The sequence below is a fragment of the Lynx canadensis genome, chromosome E1, assembly GCF_007474595.2.
Source record: "Lynx canadensis isolate LIC74 chromosome E1, mLynCan4.pri.v2, whole genome shotgun sequence".
NCBI classification, from domain to species: Eukaryota; Metazoa; Chordata; class Mammalia; order Carnivora; family Felidae; genus Lynx; species Lynx canadensis.
In genome coordinates this window covers 16,586,126-16,610,098 of record NC_044316.2, presented here as the reverse complement: position 1 = coordinate 16,610,098, position 23,973 = coordinate 16,586,126, and the positions used below count along the sequence as shown (strand labels likewise).

General features: G+C 37.6%; 1 protein-coding gene across 4 annotated transcripts in view; it reads right to left on the bottom strand.

Annotated features, from left to right (window-relative positions):
- Positions 1 to 23,973, bottom strand: part of SSH2 (slingshot protein phosphatase 2) — a 246,595-nt gene that overhangs the window by 175,148 nt on the left and 47,474 nt on the right. For 3 of the 4 annotated variants that reach the window (XM_030295813.1, XM_032591088.1, XM_032591087.1), the window contains exon 2: positions 15,263 to 15,343. The exons of the other annotated variant lie outside the window; for it this stretch is intronic. In XM_030295813.1, coding sequence (XP_030151673.1) covers positions 15,263 to 15,343 — 81 coding nt within the window. The remainder of the gene's footprint in view (positions 1 to 15,262; positions 15,344 to 23,973) is intronic. 4 annotated transcript variants of the gene reach the window in all.

Here is a 23,973-nt window from a genome sequence, read left to right as displayed (position 1 = left end):
GCAGAATGTGAAATGGTAACAGGCATCAGACTATAAGCTTTATAGGGCAGAGCTTTTGGTTTGGTTCACAGATGTCTCTAGAGCAAGTACAACAGTGTGTGGCACACACTAAGTGGTTGATAACAAAGCGTAAGGATTAAGTTCCTTTTCTTATTTTAAGAAACAGTCAACGGCAATAAGATAAACTTGGTTTTCTCACATTGTTATTCTTCTAAAATTTGAGTAAACAGATTTCTACAGAAATAAAATGTCCAGCTCCCAGGAAGTTCCAGGTAACACAAACTGTGACTTGGTACTTTCCTCAGTGTTGCTTCTTGAAGCTGAGCAGGACAAACACAAAACAATGAAAAAGAAAAAGAAAACAGAATGAAAGGGAACATTTAAAAAATCAACATGGTTATAACATCTGTATATGAACATTTTTCTAGATCGACATAAGTCCACACTACTTTAGGTTTTAGTAGTAATGCTATATAACGTGTTACTTAATAATTTTAAAGAAGGTAGTTACATATGGTAAAACCTCCGTTTATCTTCTTGCAACAGCTGGTAAAGCCCTGTTTTTGGCCAATTCTTTCTCACTCAACACCCTTTCCACTGCCAGAACAATTTAGCTGATTCTTTTGGGTATTCCCTTAGAGCACAGAGCGACAGAAAAAACAGCTATACAGGTGGAGCCATCATGTTGGACAAGAGAAGGAACAAGACACAAAGCTCACTTTCATTTTTAAAATGGAATTATTCACCATCTGTGAACCATTTCACCACAGGAAGTCTCTGACAAATTCAGTAAGTAAACGTGATTGCAGTGAACTCTCATTGACTACATGAGAAATGTTAAATTTTTTCTTTTGTAGCACTTGGCAGCAAAACTCCCTTCAAAATCTTGCCCTCTTATGTTCTCAAGCTAGAAGACAATTTTTAAAAACAAAACAAAGGATTTCTGGGCAGGGTCTGAATCCACTGCAAACTTTCGGAATAGATTCCCACCTACCCAAAACCCCCAGGACCCTCATGAAAGATGACATACTTCAGCCACTCTCTCCAGTTCCACAAAATGGATCAAAGGATAAATGTATAATTTTAGAGAACAGGCTAAAGATAGCAAAAGTCAGGCGGTGAGAATTTCTGTAGGCATGTGATATGGCAAACTTTAAAGTGAAAGAGAAAACACATTTTCTGTGTATTAATTTCTCAGAAACTATTAAATTGAAAGATCCCAGTTTTCAGGCCTAGAATTATATCTCACTGAATGAAGAAATCAAAGGCATTTAATCTTTTGTGGAGCTGGAACAATCTATTTTGGAAAGGCAGCTTTTGGGGGAGACATTATTAACATTTCAAATACTGTCAACAATTAACCTCTATCAACCTGAAGCTTTGCTCAGCAGTATAATTACACACATTAGTTACCTAGTATTGTGGGAAACAAAGAAATACAGATGTTTCCAAGCAACTAACTACATTCTGTTGGGCTTCCTGTGTCAGACCTTCACATTGGTGTTTAAAAAATCAGCTTTAAAATTTTTTTTAATGTTTATTTTTGAGAGAGAGGGAGAGAGAGAGAGCGAGCGTGAGCAGGGGAGGAGCAGAGAGAGAAAGGGGGACAGAGGATCTGAACCAGGCTCCAGGCTCTGAGCTGACAGCAGAGAGCCTGACAGGGCTCAAACTCACGAGCCGAGCCGGGAGATCATGACCTGAGCCAAAGTCGGTCACTTACCCGACTGAACCACCTAGTCACCCCTGTAAAAAGCCAGCTTTAAAGCAAAACCATAGCTAGGGTTCAAGGGAACAACCATTCCTCAGCTTCTATTTCCATCTTCAAATGACATTTGTAAAAGTAAACCAAAAGCATGATGTTTCCTTATCAGTTGACGACACTAGATTCCTACAGTCCAGTGGTGGTAGCTAGGCAAATCCACACATGACCTCCAGATGGAAAGCTACTCCATCGACCACCAAGAATGGGTGGTTCTCAGAGGAACAGATGAACCCTTTGTGAGACTGTTAGATTATAACAGTGGCTAACATTTATTATAGGCTTATAATAAACCAGGCCTTAATCTAAGCGTTTGCAGGCATTATTTCATTTAATCTTCACAATAATCCCATAAGGCAAGTATGTTCTTTATTATTTCCATTCTTTGGATGAGCAAATTAAGACTTATAGATGGAAAGTAACTTATCCAGGGTCATACACTTTTCACCACCACACCATACTGACTTTTTGGTCAATTTCCCTCTTATTAAGCATGCCATCCTCCAACAAATTAGTTAATCAAATCAAATCACAAAACAGCAAAAAGCCATAGACAGTTGGGGCTTTGTTTTTCTGCACATTCTCCAGAGTAAAACCAGGTAGATCTTTTTAAAATGTTAACTGGTTCACTCCCCAGCTCTTCAATGGCTTCTTATTGTTTAAGGAATAAAGACCAAGATCCTTAATTTAGTTTACAAGAGTCTTCACCATCTGGCCTTTGCGGACCTCACTAGCATCATCTTGCATTATTTCCTCCCTTATTTTCTATTTTCCAACCTCTCTGGCCTCCTTTTGGTTCCTTGAATATGCCATAGGTTTCCTGACCTGTATTTCTTTCCCCACTCTCTCCACCCAGTTTTCTAGTTGACTTTGACTCATCTTTCAGTGTACCACTCAAAACACTAGTTCTCCAAGGAAGCTCTCTTTTTGACCACTAACCCTTAAGGAAGTCAGGTTCAGCTTGCTATAATCTCATAGTATGGTGTACTTTCCCCTTTTCAGAATCCATCACGATTATAATTTAAATATTCAATGTAGAATTAGTTGCTTAATGCCACTTTTTCTACTAGAATATAAGTTTCAAAGGGAGGAACCATGTTTGCCATAAGCATCATTATATCCCAGCAACCAGAACAGTGTCCAGCACATAGGAGGTACTCTGCACATTTACTGGCTGAAAGAATAATGAGTGAAAGGTAACCATATACACAAGAAATAGAAACTAAGGTCATGCCCTTAAGGCACAGGGGTCAGGCAAAGAAGTGTGACTATAGTCAATGAAGGAAGTACCAAGGCCAGTTCTGCTCCACTTTTGGTATTGTGCCTAGTGCTGCTCCCTGTTGAGCCGGTTTAAATAGTTCAAGATACAGCCATAGAACCAGACCAGTGGAAACCATGAATGGAGAAGGAAATGAAATGGTAGGGCTTTAAAATATAACTTAGGGGCGCCTGGGTGGCTGAGTCAGTTAAGCGTCCGACTTCAGCTCAGGTCATGATCTCGTAGTTCGTGGGTTCAAGCCCCACGTCAGGCTCTGTGCTGACAGCTCAGAGCCTGGAGTTTGTTTCGGATCCTGTGTCTCCTTCTCTCTCTGCCTCCCCTCTGCTTGTGCTCTGTTTCTCTCTGTCTTTCAAAAATGAATAAACATTATAAAAAAATTAAAAAATATATATATATATATAACTTAATGAGAGAGCTGATCATAAGACCCGGAACTAACTCATATGGTAGAATTTAAATTATTATGACACAACATCACAGTGGGTTTTAATTGGTGTTTACTTGTTATATGTAGCTCATAACAGGAAGGCCATAAATTCTGAGTGTCAGAATTGTTCAAAATAGTCCTGGCTGTTCTGTAGCTCACTTTTTTTTTTTTTTTTTTTTTTTATTTTTGGGACAGAGAGAGACAGAGCATGAACGGGGGAGAGGCAGAGAGAGAGGGAGACACAGAATCGGAAACAGGCTCCAGGCTCTGAGCCATCAGCCCAGAGCCCGACGCGGGGCTCGAACTCACGGACCGCGAGATCGTGACCTGGCTGAAGTCGGACGCTTAACCGACTGCGCCACCCAGGCGCCCCTGTAGCTCACTTTTAAGACATCTAAAAATGGCCCTGGTAAAGGTCTGCTAGTGTTAAAGAAGCTCTTTGAGAAGGGAAAAAACTGTTATATACCAAAAATTGAAAAGACGCCCCACCTCCCATGAAGATCACTGAGCACTTCTACAGATATAACTTGTACACTAATTAGTTCCAAGGCTCTTCACAGTAACCTGGAGAGATTCAGGCTTAAATTGTGTAGGTAAAAGTAAAGAGTTATCTGTGATAAAGAGACTGTTTACTCCGTATATTAACTTAGGGCAAACACAGTACTTCTTACCCTCTCATCTTTAAGACTATGAGTAGGGGACTCTAGGGACTCTGGCTTAGCTGAGTCCTGATTACTTGATTTTTAAAAAATGTTAATTTATTTATTTTTGAGACAGAACATGTGGGAGAGAGGCAGAAATAGGGGGAGACAGAGGATCAGAAGCAGGCTCTGCACTGTTTGATGTGGGGCCCAATCATGAACTGTGAGATCATGACCTGAGCCGAAGTCAGATGCTTAACCAACTGAGCCACCCAGGCGCCCCTGGATAACTTGATTTTTAAAAATCTAAATTAAAAAAAAAAAAAAAGCACTGTCTTTAAAATATGAATAAGACAACTCTGATATTCCAAAAGCCCTTCACATCCTCACCATTTGAATGAAACTTCTTATATTTAAGACTTCTTCTGTGTTTCCTCTTTTTGTTATTTATTTATATAGTTTTATTTATTTTTTTTTTAAATTTTTTTTTCAACGTTTTTTATTTTATTTTTGGGACAGAGAGAGACAGAGCATGAACGGGGGAGGGGCAGAGAGAGAGGGAGACACAGAATCGGAAACAGGCTCCAGGCTCCGAGCCATCAGCCCAGAGCCCGACGCGGGGCTCGAACCCACGGACCGCGAGATCGTGACCTGGCTGAAGTCGGAAGCTTAACCGACTGCGCCACCCAGGCGCCCCTATTTATATAGTTTTAATGTAGTTATAATCAGAGTATACATGTAAATTTTGTTCATTTTTATTTCTTTTAATATAAATTTTATTTAAAAAATGTTTATTGAGAGGGAGAGAGAGAGAGAGAGAGAGAGAGAGCAAGCATGCAAGTGGGGGAGATGCAGAGAGAAAGGGAGAGAGAGAATCCCAAGCAGGATCCTGACATGGGGCTCAATCTCACTAAGATCACTACCTGAGCTGAAGTCAAGAATCAGATACTTAACTGACTGAGCCACCCAAAGCCCCAAGATTTTTTTTTTTTTTTAATTTTTAAGTTATCCCTACACCCAGTGTGGGGCTCAAACTTACAACCCTGAGATCAAGAGTTGTACGCTCTACTGACTAAGCCAGCCAGGCATCCCAAATTTTGTTCATTAAAAAAAAATTTTTTTTAACATTTATGTATTTTTGAGAGACAGAGTGTGAGTGGGGAGGGACAGAGAGAGAGAGGGAGACTCTAGAGCTGACCCTAGGATCTGAGCTGTTAGCACAGAGCACAGAGCCCAAAGCAAGGGCTTGAACTCACAAACTACAAGATCATGACCTGAGCCGAAGTCAGACACTTAACTGACTGAGCCACCCAGGCGCCCCCAAATTTTGTTCATTTGTAAACTTGACATATCAAGTAAGTAATGAATTATTCTCTTCTTGTGCCACATTGTACTTAGTACACACATCTACTCCATTATTGTACTTACCATACTATATTTTAATAATCTTATTTAGGAATCTCTTTTTCTAGGCTGTGGGTATTTAAGGAAAAGAGATGTCTTCTTATTTCTTTTAAAATAATATTTGTAAGGGGTGCCTGGGTGGCTCAGTTGAGCATTTGACTTCAGCTCAGGTTATGATCTCATGGTTTGTGAATTCAAGTCCCGCATTGGGTTGTGTGCTGACAGCTCAGAGCCTGGAGCCTGCTTCAGATTCTGTCTCCTTCTTCTGCCCCTCCTCTGCTCACGCTGTCTTTCTTTCAAAAATAAACATTAAAAAAAATTTTTTTAAGAAAATAAATAAAATAATATTTGTGGGATGAATGAATGAATGAATGGCGTCTATGAAATTCTGTTCTACTCCTTTTTTTCAATTATTTTAGCATTTTTTAAAATGTTTATTTTTGAGAGAGACAGAGCACCAAGTGGGGGAGGGGCAGAGAGAGGGAGACACAGAATCCAAAGCAGGCTCCAGGTTCTGAGCTGTCAGCATAAAGTCTGATGCAGGGCTCAAACCCATGAGCCTCGAGATCTTGACCTGAACCAAAGTTGGACACTTAACCAACTAAGCCACCCAGGTGTCCCTTATTTTAGTATTTTTTAAAAGTAGGTATCATTTGCACATGGTACACAATTAAAAAAAACAGCAACATGATGAACATTAAATAGGTCTCCATCTCACGTCCATTCCTTGAGCCAACAGGTTCTTCTCCCTAAACACAATTGCCGTTTTTAAAATTATTTTTAAAGTTATTTTTATTTATTTTGAGAGAGAGATAGAGAGCAAGCAGGGGAGGGGCAGAGAGAGAGGGAGACAGAATCCCAGGCAGGCTTGAAGGCGATGTTCTCAATGCAGGGCTCAAACTCATGAACGCGAGATCATGACCTGAGCTGAAATTGAGTCAGATCCTTAATAGACTGAGCCACAGGCACCCCACTGTTTTAAATTTTTATATATATTACCAGATACAATCTATGCATATTTAAGGATCTAAATATATTCTTTTTCCTCTAATTGTTTTTTACACAAATGAAACACACACACTGCTTTGCATTTTGGTATTTCAACAACAGAAGACAATTCCATATTAGCTGATATGGAAACACCTTGATAGACATCTAGGATATTTCAAATTTTTTGTCATTACAAATAGCAAATTTATATCCAAATTTGTCAAATTCATTTACATTGCAATGAATATCCTTCAATATATGAAATTTCACATATATAGGAATATTTCTGGAGGATAAATTCCTAATGAAATTTCTAGAGTAAATGCTATTGGCATACAGAATTTTAATAAATATTTCCAAAATGTCCTCTTATTCTAATTTAGAGTCCACCAACAATATACAGCATTGCTATTTCCCCTAAGTCCCTGCCAACACAATGCAATATCATACTTATATGACCTTTGCTGATCTGATTGGTATATAATTGGTTATGAGGACTACTGAATGTTTTCTCATATGGTGAAGAGCCATTTATATATCTTTCTGTGAAACTCTGTTAATTTCTTTTGCACATGTTCTATTGTGTGTCTGATCTTAAAAAAATTATATAACACATTACATATTATAGAAATTAGCTCTTTTGTCATATGTGTTGAAAATCTTTTTCCAACGTGTTGTCTTGTGATTTTATTTATAGGATCTTCTAATGTAGAATTTTTGGCTTTATGTATTTGAATTTATCAATGTTTTATGGTCCCTGGGTTTTGTGTCTAATATTAACCACAGTTTACTTAACCATTCCCTTTCTCCTATTATTAAATATAGTCACTAAAATTTTAGTACTACGCTATTTAAATAATTTCTTCAGAGGAAGTTTTCAAGAATTAGATTTCAGGGTCATAGAGTTTCAACGTAATTATAACTTTTGACTGAACTGTCAGATTGCCAGGATTTACAATCTTTACCAGTATAATCATCAAGTTAAGATATAGACATGAATATCATGCACAGACCTTTTCCAAACATAAATTTATACTAAGCACTATTCAAATCTACAGTTAGGTTCATAATCCAGGGTTTAAAAACTTGTATTACACTTCTACAGAATCTAAACAGCTTAAGAACTACTGTTATTTCCTGGGAGGAAAAAGATTAAGTGGACAAATTCTTCTGGAGCAAAGGGGGAGTTCAGAGGACTCTGCTGGAAAATCCTAAGAAAGTAACTTGGCAAATTAAGCATTGCAGTAAAGTCAAAAGAAGACCGCAGCATTTAAATGCAAGGCTATATTTCACTGTTCACTTCGTTCTTTCCCTTCCCAAGAGCAGTTTCCCTGCCTTCAACATTCTTTCCAAGTATCCTGAGGTTCTAGCCACCACGTAACACTCCTCAGTCAGCTTCTTCCATTAGACGTCTTCTGCTTGGCTCCTGGATCAGCACCTTCAAGTTCAAGTTCAAGTAAGGCCAGGAAATAAGATGTTGATCCAAAGTGGAACACCCAGTCCCAGCCCATGCATGCCAAGAGAGCACTTCCTCATGCAAATGTACCTGGTGCAATTATAGCAGAGATTTCCAGCTTCTCTGGAGCTATGTCTATCATTTGCTGAAATTCATATACAGCTTGCAATATTTTTTGCTATCCCTTCTCCTTGCTGCCTCCTAGGGCTCTCTTTAAAGAAGTATTTTAGGAGGCAGATTTCTTTGGAAAGAAACATTATTATAATTTCTTATTTATAAATTTTATGATGCCCTTCTGGAAATTTGGTACGGTGTCATGATAGGAATGCTTGTCAGACCAGATAGGAGAGTCTGGCAGATTCCAAGCACATGTCTGACAGGCAGTATAGCTTAGTGAGCATAGCCTTGGAAATCAGACTTGAACTTTATCACTTCCTAAATGTGTGACACTAAGCAAATCCCTGAACAATTCTGAACTAAAATATCACCATGTTAGGGAGGCCCTTCTTGACCACCCTTTATCTAACTGGCTATGCTGCTTTGTTATTCTTTATTATTATTTTCCCATTTGTATTTTCCATTGCACTACCAAATTTTATAATTGAATATTTATTTGTTTTTTATTATGTGTCTTCCCCTGTAAGTTCCATTAGGGAAAGGGTTTGGTTTGTTCACCACTGGATACTCATTGCCTAGCATGGTACCTGCCACAGAGGAGACTCAAATAACTGTAGAATAAATGGGCTCAGTTTTATTATTCCTAAAACATTGCCCACATCAGAGATGCAATATGAGATAATACATGTAAAAACATTCCTACAGAGCCAGGAACATGGTTAGTGTTCAACAAATGTTAGCCACTTTTTTACTTATAGTTCTCAGCAAGTCCTGGCCTTTGTAACTCAAGCTTCCTAATTGTAAAGTGAAAGGAAAAATTACTAACCCTTCCCTATTGCCAAAGTATACTGTGAGATTACAAAAAATAAACAGAAGGTATTAGGAGGGACTCAGAAGACAGGATCCATTAAGATTAAGAATCTGTTAAATTTACATTCTCCCATCACATTTGTCTTAATCACTGCCATCCACTGCTCTCTTCAGAGTTAGCAGTTCTTGCCTAATAGTCTGAAATTGCAAATTCACTAGAACTTCACCCCAACCACTGGGTAAAATGATATCTGGGAGAGCAAAGGTTGAGAAGGACTGTGCTTAAGTACAATAGTGGCAGCACTCTAGAGATTCACAGAAAGAATGGAGAATTAATCTGGCTATAAAATAACCTGGTGATATATCCAATTTCTGATGACACATACTATTCTACCTCTTGAAACATGAAACTTTATTATTATTAAGCTACCTCTTTTTCCCCTATACTTCTATCAATGGTGTGTCTTTACAATATCCCAAATTCAGTCTTCAGATGCCCCCAGATCTGTAATCTTATAATTCCTCCCTACGGAATTTCTAAGAACCATGATTCTTAACATTGGCTGTGTGAAGTAACCACCTACGTACCTTGTAAAGAATACAGATGTCCAAGACCCACTGAATGAGAAAGTCGTTAAGGTAAGATTTGAGTCTCTATTTTTTGGAAGATCCATAGATTACTCTGGTGCAAAAACAGAGCTGAGAACCACTATTCCATTTGCCCTAACCCCCTAGCACTAGAATAACAATATTCCATTCAAAGGCAAAGGTAATCCAGCATAAGATGAAAAGCTCAAATAAGTGTCAGGCAGACCTGGCTGTCACTACCAGCATGGTACATACCTCACACAAGCCTCTTTTTCTTTAGCTTTAAATGGGAAATACTAAAAGTCCTTAACCTCAAAAATTTGGATTCAACACTAATGTGTATGATAATCACTTAGCGTGTCTGGCAAATAGTAATTGCTAAATAGATTGCTTACCTTCCAAAGGGTAACTCATTTCCAAACTGTAATCTAAAAAAACCCTGTATAATTTTATTAATGAAAAATCCTACAAGTCATGCCATCTTCTGCTTTTCTTGCTTTCCTAAACCAAAATAAGGAACAAGTACACCCGAACAGGCCCTGCCTCAGATTATGGAAGCAGGATAACTCAGCTAGTTGGAGCTTTTATTTGGTTGATTTTATAAATCAGGTCAAGCTCTTGGTGTCTGCCTACAATTATTTCACTGCTACATTCTATATCCTTGTGCCAGATGTCGCCAAAATATGTCTCTGGTCAAAAGAAGGGCCAGAAGTCAGACCAATATAAAACCAGTACAGGGGAAAGCCTGGTGTGCCTGAAGCATCATTTTGAGATTCCATTACCCAAGGCATTCCATATATGTATGCAACTTGCAAATCACTATGGTAGGCACTGTGGCAAATATAAAGAAGAATAAAAGAAAGCTTCTGGCCCTTCAATAATCATTTTACAAATTTAAATAATATATTTTAGAAATTGCCACAAGTTATTCGGACCACAAGCCAAATCAAGGGTGGTGAAGAAAAATAAAAATGGTCAAGATGTCCACTTTTTCCTCTTCCCTCACAGCACTGGATGGACTACAAACTTAAATTGTGCCCACAGACAACAGTGGCACCGTCCTGACTCTGTGGAAGACATGGTGACATCAGGGAATCCTACATCTGTCCTTGCTCTCTACTTAGCACAGAAAATGTGCCAGACCCTCTAAGTACCTTACATAAATCTTATTTAATTCTAACAACACTCTGAGACAGGTACTATTATTAATCCCATTTTACAGATGGGAGAAAGGAGGCTTAGAGAAGTGACATCATGAGCCAGGAAGTAGAGTTGCGACTCTGACCCAGGTTGTCTGAATCTTGAGCTGTAATAAAACTCACATCTCTTTGGCAACAAATTTTCTTATTTTTATCCTTTTTATATTTGTGTATGTTGTCTAGTGAAATGGTATCTCTGTAAATCAGCCTGCAAAAATGGAAAAAAATACAATACCGAGAGCTAAAAGAAAAAAGGTAAATACAAACCATCAGAAATGACTAGGTGCACATACTATCAGCCTACACCATCACCACCTTCCAGCCAACTACTTTGGTTATCATTGTATCTCTGAGTTTATCTACGATCTACTGTTTAGTGTGTCTGCTCACAATATCTAGAGTCTTACAAAAGTAGATTTAATGACAATAGCAGTTCTCCCCCCTTTCCAAAAAAAATTTTTTTAACGTTATTTATTTATTTTGAGAGAGACAGAGACAGCGCAAATGGGGTGGGGCAGAGAGAGAGGGAGAGAGAAACCCAAGCAGGCTCCACACTGTCAGCGCAGAGCCTGATGTGGGGCTTGAACTCACGAACCTTGAGATCATGACCTGAGCCAAAACTGAGTCAGGCGCTTAACCGACTGAGCCATCCAGGTGCCCCAATTTTCCCCCCTTAAATATAGTTTTACTTTCTAAGCTGACAAATAATTCATTGTTTTGATCATCCCATATACCACATTCTAAAACTTAAAACATACAAGAAAAACAAGATGCTTCAGAAGAATCCTAAAGATTAAAGTGCCTTCTGTTCTCAACCCATAGGCTGACTACTCAATAGCAGGCCTTGAATTAGGGCTTGCTTATCTTAATGCTAATAACTTTTTACAATTCTTAAATTTATCTTAAACATAGGTTAAACATTCTCTCTCTCCAAAGCCATTTCTCCCACAAAATGACTACACATGAAAACCTCCATAGAAGTTGCCATCTAGAAGGATACTGCTATATTCTGAGACACCTGGCCTGCCCTAAAAAAGAATGCAAATCTACAGTTTAAAAATGTAAAGTATGCTACACCAAATAATTCTTACATTTTAGATTTCCCTTTTTGTCTGCCTTTTCCACATTTGATTCAAGGGTAACATTTTCTTTTCTTCTTTCTTTAATAACAGAAGGCTAACACTTCTTCCTTTCACTGGGCTAATCAAACAAAATGCTGTTTTGATTGTAGGGAAGGGAATTGCATTCCCTACAAAGATATAATATCCAAGCATAGGAATGAAATAGACCATAAAAATAGTATGACCACCCATATGTGTCCCTCCTCCTGTTTGGTAGAGTGGGAGTGGGGTCAGAAGACCAGGGGAAGGAGAGAAAGAAAGAAATTGTATCCTGAGGAAAAAAACTAACATAACAAGCATTTTCCTGACCTCCAGGCTGGGGAAGATATAACCCTGCAATAGTAATGAATCTGCTTGGTTCTAGCTGAACCCCAACAAACATGGTAATTGGAATTCCAGCTTACATAGAGCTTTTTCTCCTTTAAGGCAGGAAAGCAAGGTATGGGGATGAGGAATAGAGAGGACTCTCAGGAATCTCGGTGGCTACTGTGGCTAACAGTACCCCAACCTGCTTTAGTCACTGCCTACATTCTTTCCTATCTGAAGCCAAAGTGAAACTCCTGCAGCTAAGGCCAGTATCTTCTCCTCTGCTACCTTTTCCAGTCACACTGTCAAGCCTGCTCTGGGGGCAGGCAGTCCCTCTTTCCATTATGGAGACCTCCAACAACCCTGTACACAGCAAAGGGAACAAGAAGCTGCTTCTACCCTTTATCTACTTCCCCAGAGGCTGAATAGGACCAGAGAAGAGGGAGAAGCTTTTCTACACTCCTCCCTTCTCTTCTAAGAAAGCCCCAAGAGATCTAAGGCAGCCATCCCCTCTTTGCCTCCAGCCAAGTTTCTTTCCACTCATCCACATATTTCTTTTCTTCTCCCCATGTACTGCATATGAATGATTTTCTCCTCTCCTTTTCATGGCTTTCCATAAAAATCCATAAAACTAAGCTGTTGAAGCATAGTTATACATTCTCCTAGGGTAGATTTTTTTAAATTCAGTTTTATTAAGGTAAAATTGACAAATAAAACTGTAAGATTCTAAGGTATATATCATGGTGCTTTGATATACATATACATTGTGAAAAGATCCCCCCCCCATCTTCAGATATTTATCTTCTCTGTGAGAACATTTAAGTTCTGCTTTTTTAGCCATGTCAAATTATCAAATGCAATGTTATCAACTATAGTCACCATGTTTTACATTAGATCTTCAGAACTTATTCATCTTATAGCTGAAAGTTTGCTCTTAGGGTAGATTCTATATTTTATGCCTAACTTCCATGGCCCTGGGCCCAGTGATTAGTACAACATAGTCAATCAGTGCTTGGAGATGAATGAATACATGCATGCATGCATGCATGAATGAATATAGATAACGAAAGTTCATAATTCTGTTATCCCGAGATTGAAGAGAAAGTTCTTCAGTGATTGACTTTATGTGCTACTCTTCTATACAATAGTTAACTTCTATTTCAAATAGTTATCAAGATCCCACGCAATTTCCTTTGAAGAAAATTCAAAGTGGAGATTTCAATCAGTTTGTTCTCCAAACAATTTTGTTTTCAAGTTTAAGGCATCAAACTGGGAAGGAGATCTTCAACCTCCTTTGACATGAGGGTGGGAATGGGAGCTGAGGACAGGGGGAAAACATATAGGAAATACTTCCTAAGCAATCAAATAGGAGGATAATTCAATACTTTTTAAGAGCCAGCCAAATACATGTAACCACTTTTGCCTTATAAAGAGGAAAAGATAACAAACCTGACTGAAATGAATGAAATCTGGCAATAAAATAAAGCGATCCAGAATAATCTGCAAATATACATACCCAATTAATTGTTTCTCAGAGAACCATTAAAACTAGAGTCATCTTTTCCCCACATGTGCACAACTTCATAAAAATTTTCTTCATATAGATTGCCATGCATTGGTCTCTTTAAGACAAAGTCAGCCAAAAAATAAGGCAGTCTAATCCAGAAGATGCCACTGCAGACTGAGCAAAGTAAATCTTGAGGAAACTATATAAACAGCCTTGGTACATATTCCATCAATGATGCTGCTGCCTGCTGATAATGAGATCACTGATGACAGCACTGATGGGTGCTGAGATCTGACATCAGCGCTGCCCCTGCTTATCACACAACACTGGGCAAAGAATACAACCTTTCTACCCTCAGTTTGTCATCTGCAAAATGTTGATAATAAATGAGTGTTCATGTGAATTCATCAATGTTTTCAAGCACTAGGGAATGAGCACAGCTCCAGCTATTAGTGAGTCACAATAACTAACTTAATGCCATTTCAGACTCATCATCAACGCTGAAGGAAGTGCAACTGGGTCAGTCAATATAATAGTTGGATGAAGTCCTGAAATAGCGATCACCTTCTCTGTGAAGTGAAGGTGAAGTAAAGAAGACAGTTTAAGAGCAGGCTAGGCTGTACTATGGTGATATACTTAAGAGGCCCTACTTACTTCGAGAATTTCAATTGGTGAAACTTTAACATTTATAGAGTGCCTACTATATACAATAAACATCCTAAAATAGACAGGATCCAGATTTTATCATCAAGGTTTGTAGAACCTAGCATTAGCCATGGCTAGCAAAGGCAGTTATCCTGTTACAAGAGATATTTAAATTTTTTAAAAGTCAATTTGAGTCCTTCTCTAACTAACTTCAGCCTGATTCAGCCTGGGCAATTTGTGGTAATTAAGCAACTATTTTGGGGGTCCAGTGAGATAAATAAATTTATAACATCTCATGAAATGTATTTAGTTAGATAGCATGATCCAGTAATTAAAACATTATTTGGCTTAACATTCTCAACAGCCAGGATGTGTTAGGTCTACGTCTATGGGGCATAAAGGTCCAGTGGAGCACAATACCAAGCAGTTGCCACAGGGAAAAGGAAACTACTGACCATTAAAAAATGTAAGGGGGCGCGTGGGTGGCTTACTTGGCTGAGCGTCTGACTTCAGCTCATGTCATGATCTTATGGTTCATGAGTTCAAGCTCCACATTGGGCTCAATGCTGTCAGCGTAGAGCCCACTTTGGATTTTCTGTCCCCCTCTCTCTGCCTCACCCCTGCTTGTGCTCTCTCTCTCAAAAATAAAATAAACATTAAAAAAATTTTTTTTAATGTAAAAAGCCCACTAAAACAATCATCTTTACTGAGGGAGAACTCACTCAAAGTTTCAGGTTACAACATTTTTCTACTTTGGTAAATACACCTTGAATGGAGATTATTATGCATACAAATATACTCATATTTATATTTATAAATATAATGCTTATATTTATATATATATGCTCATTCCAAGTCCCTTATTTGCTTTCACAGACTATGTATTTTGCTGAGTGAGGCCAAACAGATGAAACAATAGGTACTATATCTCAGTTGCATTTGAAAGCCAAGTTTACCCAAAAAGCTTTCACTTGGAATTACCAAAGGCTGTATAAAAACATATACCTACGTACATTGGAACCACTAAAGATATCTGATTCTTCACATTCACAGGAAAGTAACACTGCTGATTCACTGTCTTCCAAATGAGAACTCTGTAATACAAACAAGATCATTTCACAGATCCAGATGAATGGGGCCATAAGCCTGAGGGAAAAGCCAGCAGACATCACCGAGTCATGTTAGCTCATACGTGAGAAGCTGAAATTCTGATTAGTGATGGCTATTTTGGAGAGAATAAAGCCAACAAGTTGATTGGTTAGGTGACCAGAAAATTGATTGAGGCATGTTTGATTAGCTGAAGCATTTTCTATGGTTTCCAATTTGGGCAATGGGGTGTCCCTTTTCTGTAAAGATGGTATTACTAACTGTTTATAGTATGTACTCTGGACTATTCCCAGAGGGTAGGTTTGTGTTCATTTATCCTCATATCCAAAGGTACATATTTAATATGACTGTTTAGAGTCAGGCTTCAGAATATAACATAGGACATGACTGGAGGTATCTAACTACTAGCCTCATCAGCCATCTTCTAACAAGTGTTTATAAGAACAGCCAAAAGATATGCCCTACCCAAGTCCACCTGACGGATGCCAGAAAACAATTTAAAACCTTTCTTCCACTGTCCAATCTCTTTTTCAAAATCTGTCTAGGAGACAGATAAGGAAAACGAGACAAAAGAGTGAAATAATTAGCTGGTAACACAAGAATATTCTTCCCTTATGACTAACAACACCACAAAAAAGAGAAGAAGAAAAAAAGCTCCAACTCTCACCCATTAAGTTCCACCCAAATGTTTGCTGTTTGAGTAAAAGCTACTGGAAACTGAGCTATCCCTACATAAAGATGTAAATGCTTATGTCATCAAAACTTCTCACTATTGTATTATCAAGCAATTCCACTTCTGGGTATAAATCCAAAAGAGCTGAAATCAGGATCTGGAAGAGGTGTCTGCACTACCATGTTCATGGCAGCACTATACACAATAGCCAAGATGACGGAATCAATCCAAATGTCCTACAACAGACAAATGGTTAAAGAAAAAGTGATATATACATACAATGGATATTATTCAGCCTGAAAAAAAGGAAATCCTAAGTGAAATAAGCCAGTAACAGAAAGACAAATATTACACGATTCCACTTATTTGAGGTATCCAAAATAATCAAATTCACAGTAGCACAAAGCAGAATGGTGGTTTCCAGGGCCTAAGGGGGAAGGAGTATTGAGAGTTCTTCTTTAAAGAGTACAAAGTTTCGGTTTAGTGAGCTAAAAAAGTTATAGAGGTCTGCTATATGACAGAATGCCTACTGTTAACAATATTCCATTGTGTATTTAAATTTTTGGTAGGAGGGCATACCTCATGCTTAAATGTTCTTACCACAAAACAAATAAACAACAACAAAAAAATGCAAAGAGGCATGAGGAAACTTTGGGAGGTGACAGATAGGTTTAGAGATGGTTATAGTGATGGGTTTCACAGGTGTATGCATGTGTCCAAACTCATCAAATTGTACACATTAACAATGTCTGTCTTTTGTATATCAGTTATATCTCAATAAAGCTCTCAAATGACAAAAAAAAAAAAACAAAAAAAAAACCCACCTTGCTACCAGTGGCTGAAACTTAATCTTATATTAACTACTCTGTGGCTATCCTAGTTGACTCTTACTTTGACTTTTCAAAGCTGAAACTACATTTAAACCTACTTAATACCTGTAGAGATTGAGTTTTGGAGTGCAAATAAACTGAAAAAAAAAAAAAAAAGTAAAGCTCAGAGCTATTATTTCTGGTAAGTGCCTTCTCCTGGTTTATCTTCTTTTTTCCTACCCTGATCTTTTGCCTACTTTAGTTTTCCCTCTTACAACCAAGTCTCATCTTCCATTTTCCCTCCCTCTTCCTCTTTTAGAAAATAAACAGAAACAACCAAACATTTAAAATCACTTTTTAAATCCTACAAATGCAAAATCTCTTTTTTTTTTTTTTAAATTTTTTTTTTCAACGTTTTTATTTATTTTTGGGACAGAGAGAGACAGAGCATGAACGGGGGAGGGGCAGAGAGAGAGGGAGACACAGAATCGGAAACAGGCTCCAGGCTCTGAGCCATCAGCCCAGAGCCTGATGCGGGGCTCGAACTCACGGACCGCGAGATCGTGACCTGGCTGAAGTCGGACGCTTAACCGACTGCGCCACCCAGGCGCCCCGCAAAATCTCTTTATTCCTCACTCCCTTGAATTTTGGAGGGGGGAATAATAAGAACATTTACTTTCCACTTGTCTTTTAAAAAAAAAATTCAGACTACAAAATACTTGAAGACTTCTAAAAGTCATATTAGAAAAGCTAAAGGCATAATTAAAAAAAACTAAAATATTTGAAGAAATTAATAAGGTAGAGATCAAAACTGCTTTCAATTCTCCCAAATTCTCAGATCACAACAGATGACAACATAAGTAATATTAAGCATATCAATAGTGGCTTGTCACTGCCACAGTGTACAATTAATCCAAATTACACTAAGATTTTGAAAATTTTCATTCTTAAAAATATTTCAGCATGTTTACATGATTTCTTTTAAAATATCTTCCAAGAAGGTGGTTCTGTGATGACTTACACTCCTAAAGTTATTTTAAGACTTTACTGCATACGTATTAATTGTAATTTAATTCATTAAGTTACAAGGTATCAATTTAAGTGTGTTGGCAGCATTAAAAATGATTGGTTCACGGAACAAGTATTTACCAGCAAACAACATATTTAGTTCCAAATTAAAATCTAATCCTAAAGGAAGACAAAGGATATTTCAAGTTCTTTCCTCTGCTTTCTGGGGTACTTGGTAATTCCAGTTCCTGAGTTGTTCCTGGGTTCTGCAGAGTGAACTGTCTTGCTTATAACTATAAAGGACTTATTCCAAGAATGAATGAATATTTAGGAATTCTATTAATATAATTTAGCATATTAGGTCAAATGAGGAAAACTATAAGATTTATCTAAATAGATGCTAAAAAGTACTTGATAAAATTAACATTAGTAAACTGGGAATAAAAGATGCTACCTTGATCCACTCCCAGGTGGACTTTTATATATACATAGTACTTCTCAAGTTGGCAGGCTCTTCCCCAACTTGGCCTTGCCTGAATTTCATATTGAACAAAATCCTCCAGTGTTTTTCTAGCATGAGGATAGTGATCATGCCCAGTTTGTAGTGCAGATGTCAATTCTCTTTTCTTTTCCTTCTTTCTCCTCCTTCCCTTCTTAAATGTCCCTTTGGCCAATTTTGAAGTGGATAATGTCAAATTCATATTTTTGCATTAGAAGTGCCAAGTCCAAATCTTAACTAAACTAAATTGAGTTCATACCCTGGTTCTGACACCTACTAGCCATGGGATGGTGAACACATTACTTAATCACTCTGAGCTCAATTTCCTCATCCATAAATATAGGCACGAAAATAGCATTTATCTAATAGGGGCATTGGAAATATTGCATGAGAGATAATACAGGAAAAGCACGCAGCATGACTTAGTTACTGATGTCACTACTATTGCTCCTGCTGTTGCTGCTGCTGTTAATGATGATAATAATAATAGAGTAATAATCTCCCTATTAGATGTAAAAGGCTTATAAATTTGCATTAAATTCCCTTTCAAGGAAACTTTTACTATATAGGGGAATTTTGCTTCTATAAAATTATAGGTGTTGGGGTGCCTGGGTGGCTCAGTAGGTTGAATGACCAACTCTTGGTTTCGATTCAGGTCATGATTTTGTGGTTTGTGGGTTTGAGCCCTGCGTTGGGCTCTGCGCTAACAGCGCGGAACCTGCTTGGTATCCTCGTGCCCCTCTTTTTTTCCTGTCCCTCCCCACTCACTCTTTCTCTCAAAATAAATAAATAAACTTTAAAAATATATAGGAGTTTCACTTCTAAATACAGACAACTTTGTATACCCTATATAACCCTGAAGTTTTGAGTTCACAATGAGTCATTCATTACCATTTATTGTACCCCTACTATGTACTAAGCAATTTTCTGGGTGCTATATTAGCTACAGGAAAATTCTAAACAAAAAGGGAAAGATAACTGAACAGGCTCCAGAATTAGTTTTTTGTTTTTTATGAAGATGAAAAACTACAAAAAGAAGTATATGGCTCTATGGAAATATGCTTTGGCTAAGCATTTGAGAAAAACAAGGGCCAAGATTGTTGGTAAGGAAAACACATCCGTATATAACAAGAAGTTTCAATCCAGAATAGCTTCTAAGCAACAATTATAGTAATGAAATGTTGCAATCTTTATATGGAATGCATGATGCAAGGACTCATGTACTAAGAAGGATGTTTTGAAGAATGTTAAAATCTAACTTGTCCAGTTACCTAACAATTTGTAAGCAGAAGTCTTAAGAAATAATCCCACAAGAGTCAAAACCTGTTTCTACTGTTAAGTGTCTTTTATTCTATTCTTGTTGTATACAGGTTATGTGATTTTTAAGAAGCAGAAAATATTGGCTATTATATTTCTTTTGTCTTTTCTATTTTCATTTATATTTTCTCCCCCAACTTTTTTCGGAGGTTCTAAGTGAACACACTGCACTTATTCTTAAAGAAACTAGAGATTTTAAAAATATACTATTAGATACCAAACCATAACATATATGTGTACCTTAAAGCCTAATGACCACTTTGAAACTAAGTTTTTAACTCTTTAAAGGCCAAAGCAAGAAGGTCTTATTTATCCTGACACTTAGACATAGCTGGATTGACAAAGCGATTTCACAGTCTAAACATGACCCAAGTGAGAAAACCCTCTCTGCAGTCCCTAACCCCAAATTACAGATTTAAAAACCTTATGACTTCCTCTCTCCCTTCCTCCTTCCATTTCCTTCTCCCTTCCTTTCTTCCTTCCTCTCTCTCTTTCTCTCTTTCTTTCATTATATTTCCATTACTTACTTTATAACTAGAAGTTTGTGTCTTTTGACTGCCTTTATCCATTTTGCCCAGTCTTTCCCCAACCTCTCGCAGTCACCAATCCGTTCTCTGTGTCTCTGGTTCTCTGTGTCTATGAGCTCAAAATTATTGTAAATTACGGTAAAAAATCATGACTTCAATATGTAATATATGCATGTGGCCAATAAAATTCAGAAGCTGTCAAGGAGTATGTAAGTTTTCCTCCCATCCCTGTCCTCCCACTTCCTAATTCTCTACAATCCCATTCTCATAAGTAATCACTATGTGAGTTTCTTGGGATTTTTTCAGAGATATTGTGTGTGTGTGTGTGTGTGTGTGTGTATACTTTCTCTAAAAATACACAATGAAAGCACACTACACCTATTTTTCTGTCATTGCCTTTTAAACTTGTCTTTGGTTTCACTATTTTTAAAACTTCGAATTGTGGTAAAATAATATAACATAAAATTTACCATCTTGACCATTTTCAAGTAAAGAGTTCATTAGTATTAGGTATATTCACATTGTTGTTCAACCAATCTCTAGAACTTTTTCATCCTGCAAAACGAAAATTCTATATCCATTAAAAAACGAATTTCCCCTTCCCATAGCCCCTGGCAACCACTATTCTGTTTTTTTATTTTTATGAGTTTGATTTCTCTGAATACCACAGGTAAGTGATATTATACAGTATTTCTCTTTTTGTGACTGGCTTATTTCACTTAGCATGTGTCAGAATTCCTTTCCTTTTAAGGCTGAATAATATTCCATTGTATATATATCACATTTTTTAATCTATTTATTGGTCAGTGGATATTTATTTCAGTATTTTTTTATCACTGCTATTTCATTGTGTAGATATTCCAAAATACATTTAATCACTCTCCTATTAATGGACTCAGATTACTTGTAACTGTATTCATTTTTCTAATTTGCTGTAACAAAATACCACAAACTTAACAGTTTAAACAACACAAAATTTATTATCTTTATAGCTCTAGAGGTCAGTAGTCCTAAAATCAAAGTGGTGGCAGACCCATGTTCCTTCTGGAGGCTCTAGGGGAGTATTACAGGCTGAATTGTGTTCTCTCCACCCCGCCCCCATTTATATGTTGAACTCCTAATCCCTAGGACCTCATAATGTGACTCTATCTGGAGATATGGTCTTTAAAGAGGTAATTAAATTAAAATAAGGTTTATTAGGGTGGGTCCTAATACAATATGACTGGCGGCCTTGTAAGAGGAGGAGATCAGGACACAGACACTGAGAGGAAAGACAATGTGAAGACAGAGACAAGACAGACACCTACCAGCCAAGGAGAGAGATATTAGGGGGGAAAAAATCAACCCTAGCAACACCTTGAATTCTGACTTCTAGCTTCCAGAACTGTGAGAAAATTAATGTTGTTTAAGCCACTAGTCTATGGTACTTGTTTTGGCAGCCCTAACAAACTAATACAGGCAGAATCCGTTTCCCTGCCTTTTCCAGTAACTAGAGGCCACCTACACTCCTTGGCTTGTGGCTCCCTTCCTGCATCTTTAAAGTCAGCAAAGGTAGGGTGAGTTTTTCTTATATTTTATCAATACAACCTCTTCTCTGTCTCCATCTTTCACTTTCAAAGGCCCTTATAATTATATTTCCCCTTATTCCAATAATCCAGGATACTCTGCCTATTTTAAAGTCATCTAATTAGCAAACAATTCCATCTGCAACCTTAATCCGCCCCCTGCCCCAACCATGTAACATGATATATTTGCAGGTTCACAGGGGATTAAGATGAGGAGACTCTTTGGGTGGGAGGAGGACATGTTCTCCCTACCACAGAATCTTCTTTTCTGCAAGTTTTACTGGGGAAAATAATTGTTTTATAGAACCCAGTATTCATACCTAGTATAGCAGGAACCACAAAATTAAGTAAATAACACTACAGACATATACTTTGTACATAAAGAGGATCCTAAACACCTAACAGCAGCAGTAGAATGTTTGAAATTGCTTTTTCTGGATGATGATTTGGATTTGATTCAACCACAGTATTTCACATAGGCCTGTTTGTAATCAATGGTACAGATCTGTAAGAAAACTGGCTAGTATTAAGGATGGTGCAGCCATTGTGGAAAACAGTATGGAGGTTCCTCAAAAAGTTAAAAATAGAACTAACCTATGATCCAGCAATTATACTACTAAGCATTTACCTAAAGGATACAAAAATACAGACTTGAAGGGGTACACGCACCCTGATGTTTATAGCAGCATTATCAATAATAGCCAAACTATGGAAAGAGCACAAATGTCCATCGATGAATGAATGGATAAAGAAGATGTGGTATATGGGGCGCCTGGGTGGCGCAGTCGGTTGAGCATCCGACTTCAGCCAGGTCACGATCTCGCGGTCCGTGAGTTCGAGCCCCGCGTCGGGCTCTGGGCTGATGGCTCAGAGCCTGGAGCCTGTTTCCGATTCTGTGTCTCCCTCTCTCTCTGCCCCTCCCCCGTTCATGCTCTGTCTCTCTCTGTCCCAAAAATAAATAAACGTTGAAAAAAAAAAAAATTTAAAGAAGATGTGGTATATATACACAATGGAGTTATTACTCAGCAATCAAAAAGAATGAAATCTTGCCATTTGCAACTACGTGGATGGAACTGGAAGGTATTATGCTAAGTGAAATTAGTTAGAGAAAGACAAATATCATATAACTTCATTCATATGAGGACTTTAAGAGACAAAACAGATGAACATAAGGGAAGGGACACAAAAATAATATAAAAACAGGGAGGGGGACAAAACAGAAGAGACTCATAAATATGGAGAACAAACTGAGGGTTACTGGAGGGGTTGTGGGAGGGGGGATGGGCTAAATGGGTAAGGGGCACTAAGGAATCTACTCCTGAAATCATTGTTGCACTATAGGCTAATTTAGATGTAAATTTTAAAAAAATGAAAAATAAAATAAAAAATAAATAAATAAAAGCCTTTCTAGACTTGGAAAAAAAAAAAGAAGATGTGGTATATATACACGATGGAATATTACTCAGCCACCAAAAAGAATGAAATCTTGCCATTTGTAACCATGTAGATGAACCTAGAATGTATTATTTTAAGCAAAATAAGTCAGTCACAGAAAGACAAATACCATATGATTTCACTCATATGTGAAATTTAAGAAACAAAACAGATGAACATATGGGAAGGGGGAAAAAAGAGAGAGGGAAACAAACCATAAGAAACTCTTAACCATAGAGAACAAACTGAGGGTTGATGGAAGGATTGGGTGGGGTATGGGCTAGATGGGTGATGGGTATTAAGGAGGGCACTTGTTATGATGAGCACTGGGTGTTACATGTGATGAATCACTAAATTCTGCTCCTGAAACCAATGTTACATTATATGTTAACTAATTAAATTTAAATAAAAATTAAAAAAAAAAAAAGAAAAAAAAGGATATAATCTATGTCCACTGAAGGACAGCAATAATTAGACTGAGTCACCTAGAGTTTAAATCAGGATTAACTAACTGATGGTTCCTTCTTCTAGGCATTCACAGTTCCTTGTACATATATTTTCTAATCCTTATTTCATTCTACTATAAGTATCTCTCTATATATTGTTTCCCTCCCTCTAGACTATAAGTTTTCAACTTATATCTTTAGGGCCTGGCATACACTCAGCATTCAATAAATGTTCAGTGAATGAGTGACTTAGCATTAGTTGATGCAATTCTTCCTTGTTGTCAACAACAACAGTACAAATTGAAGATGAGTTATGATCTTTGTGTATAGCTATGGTTA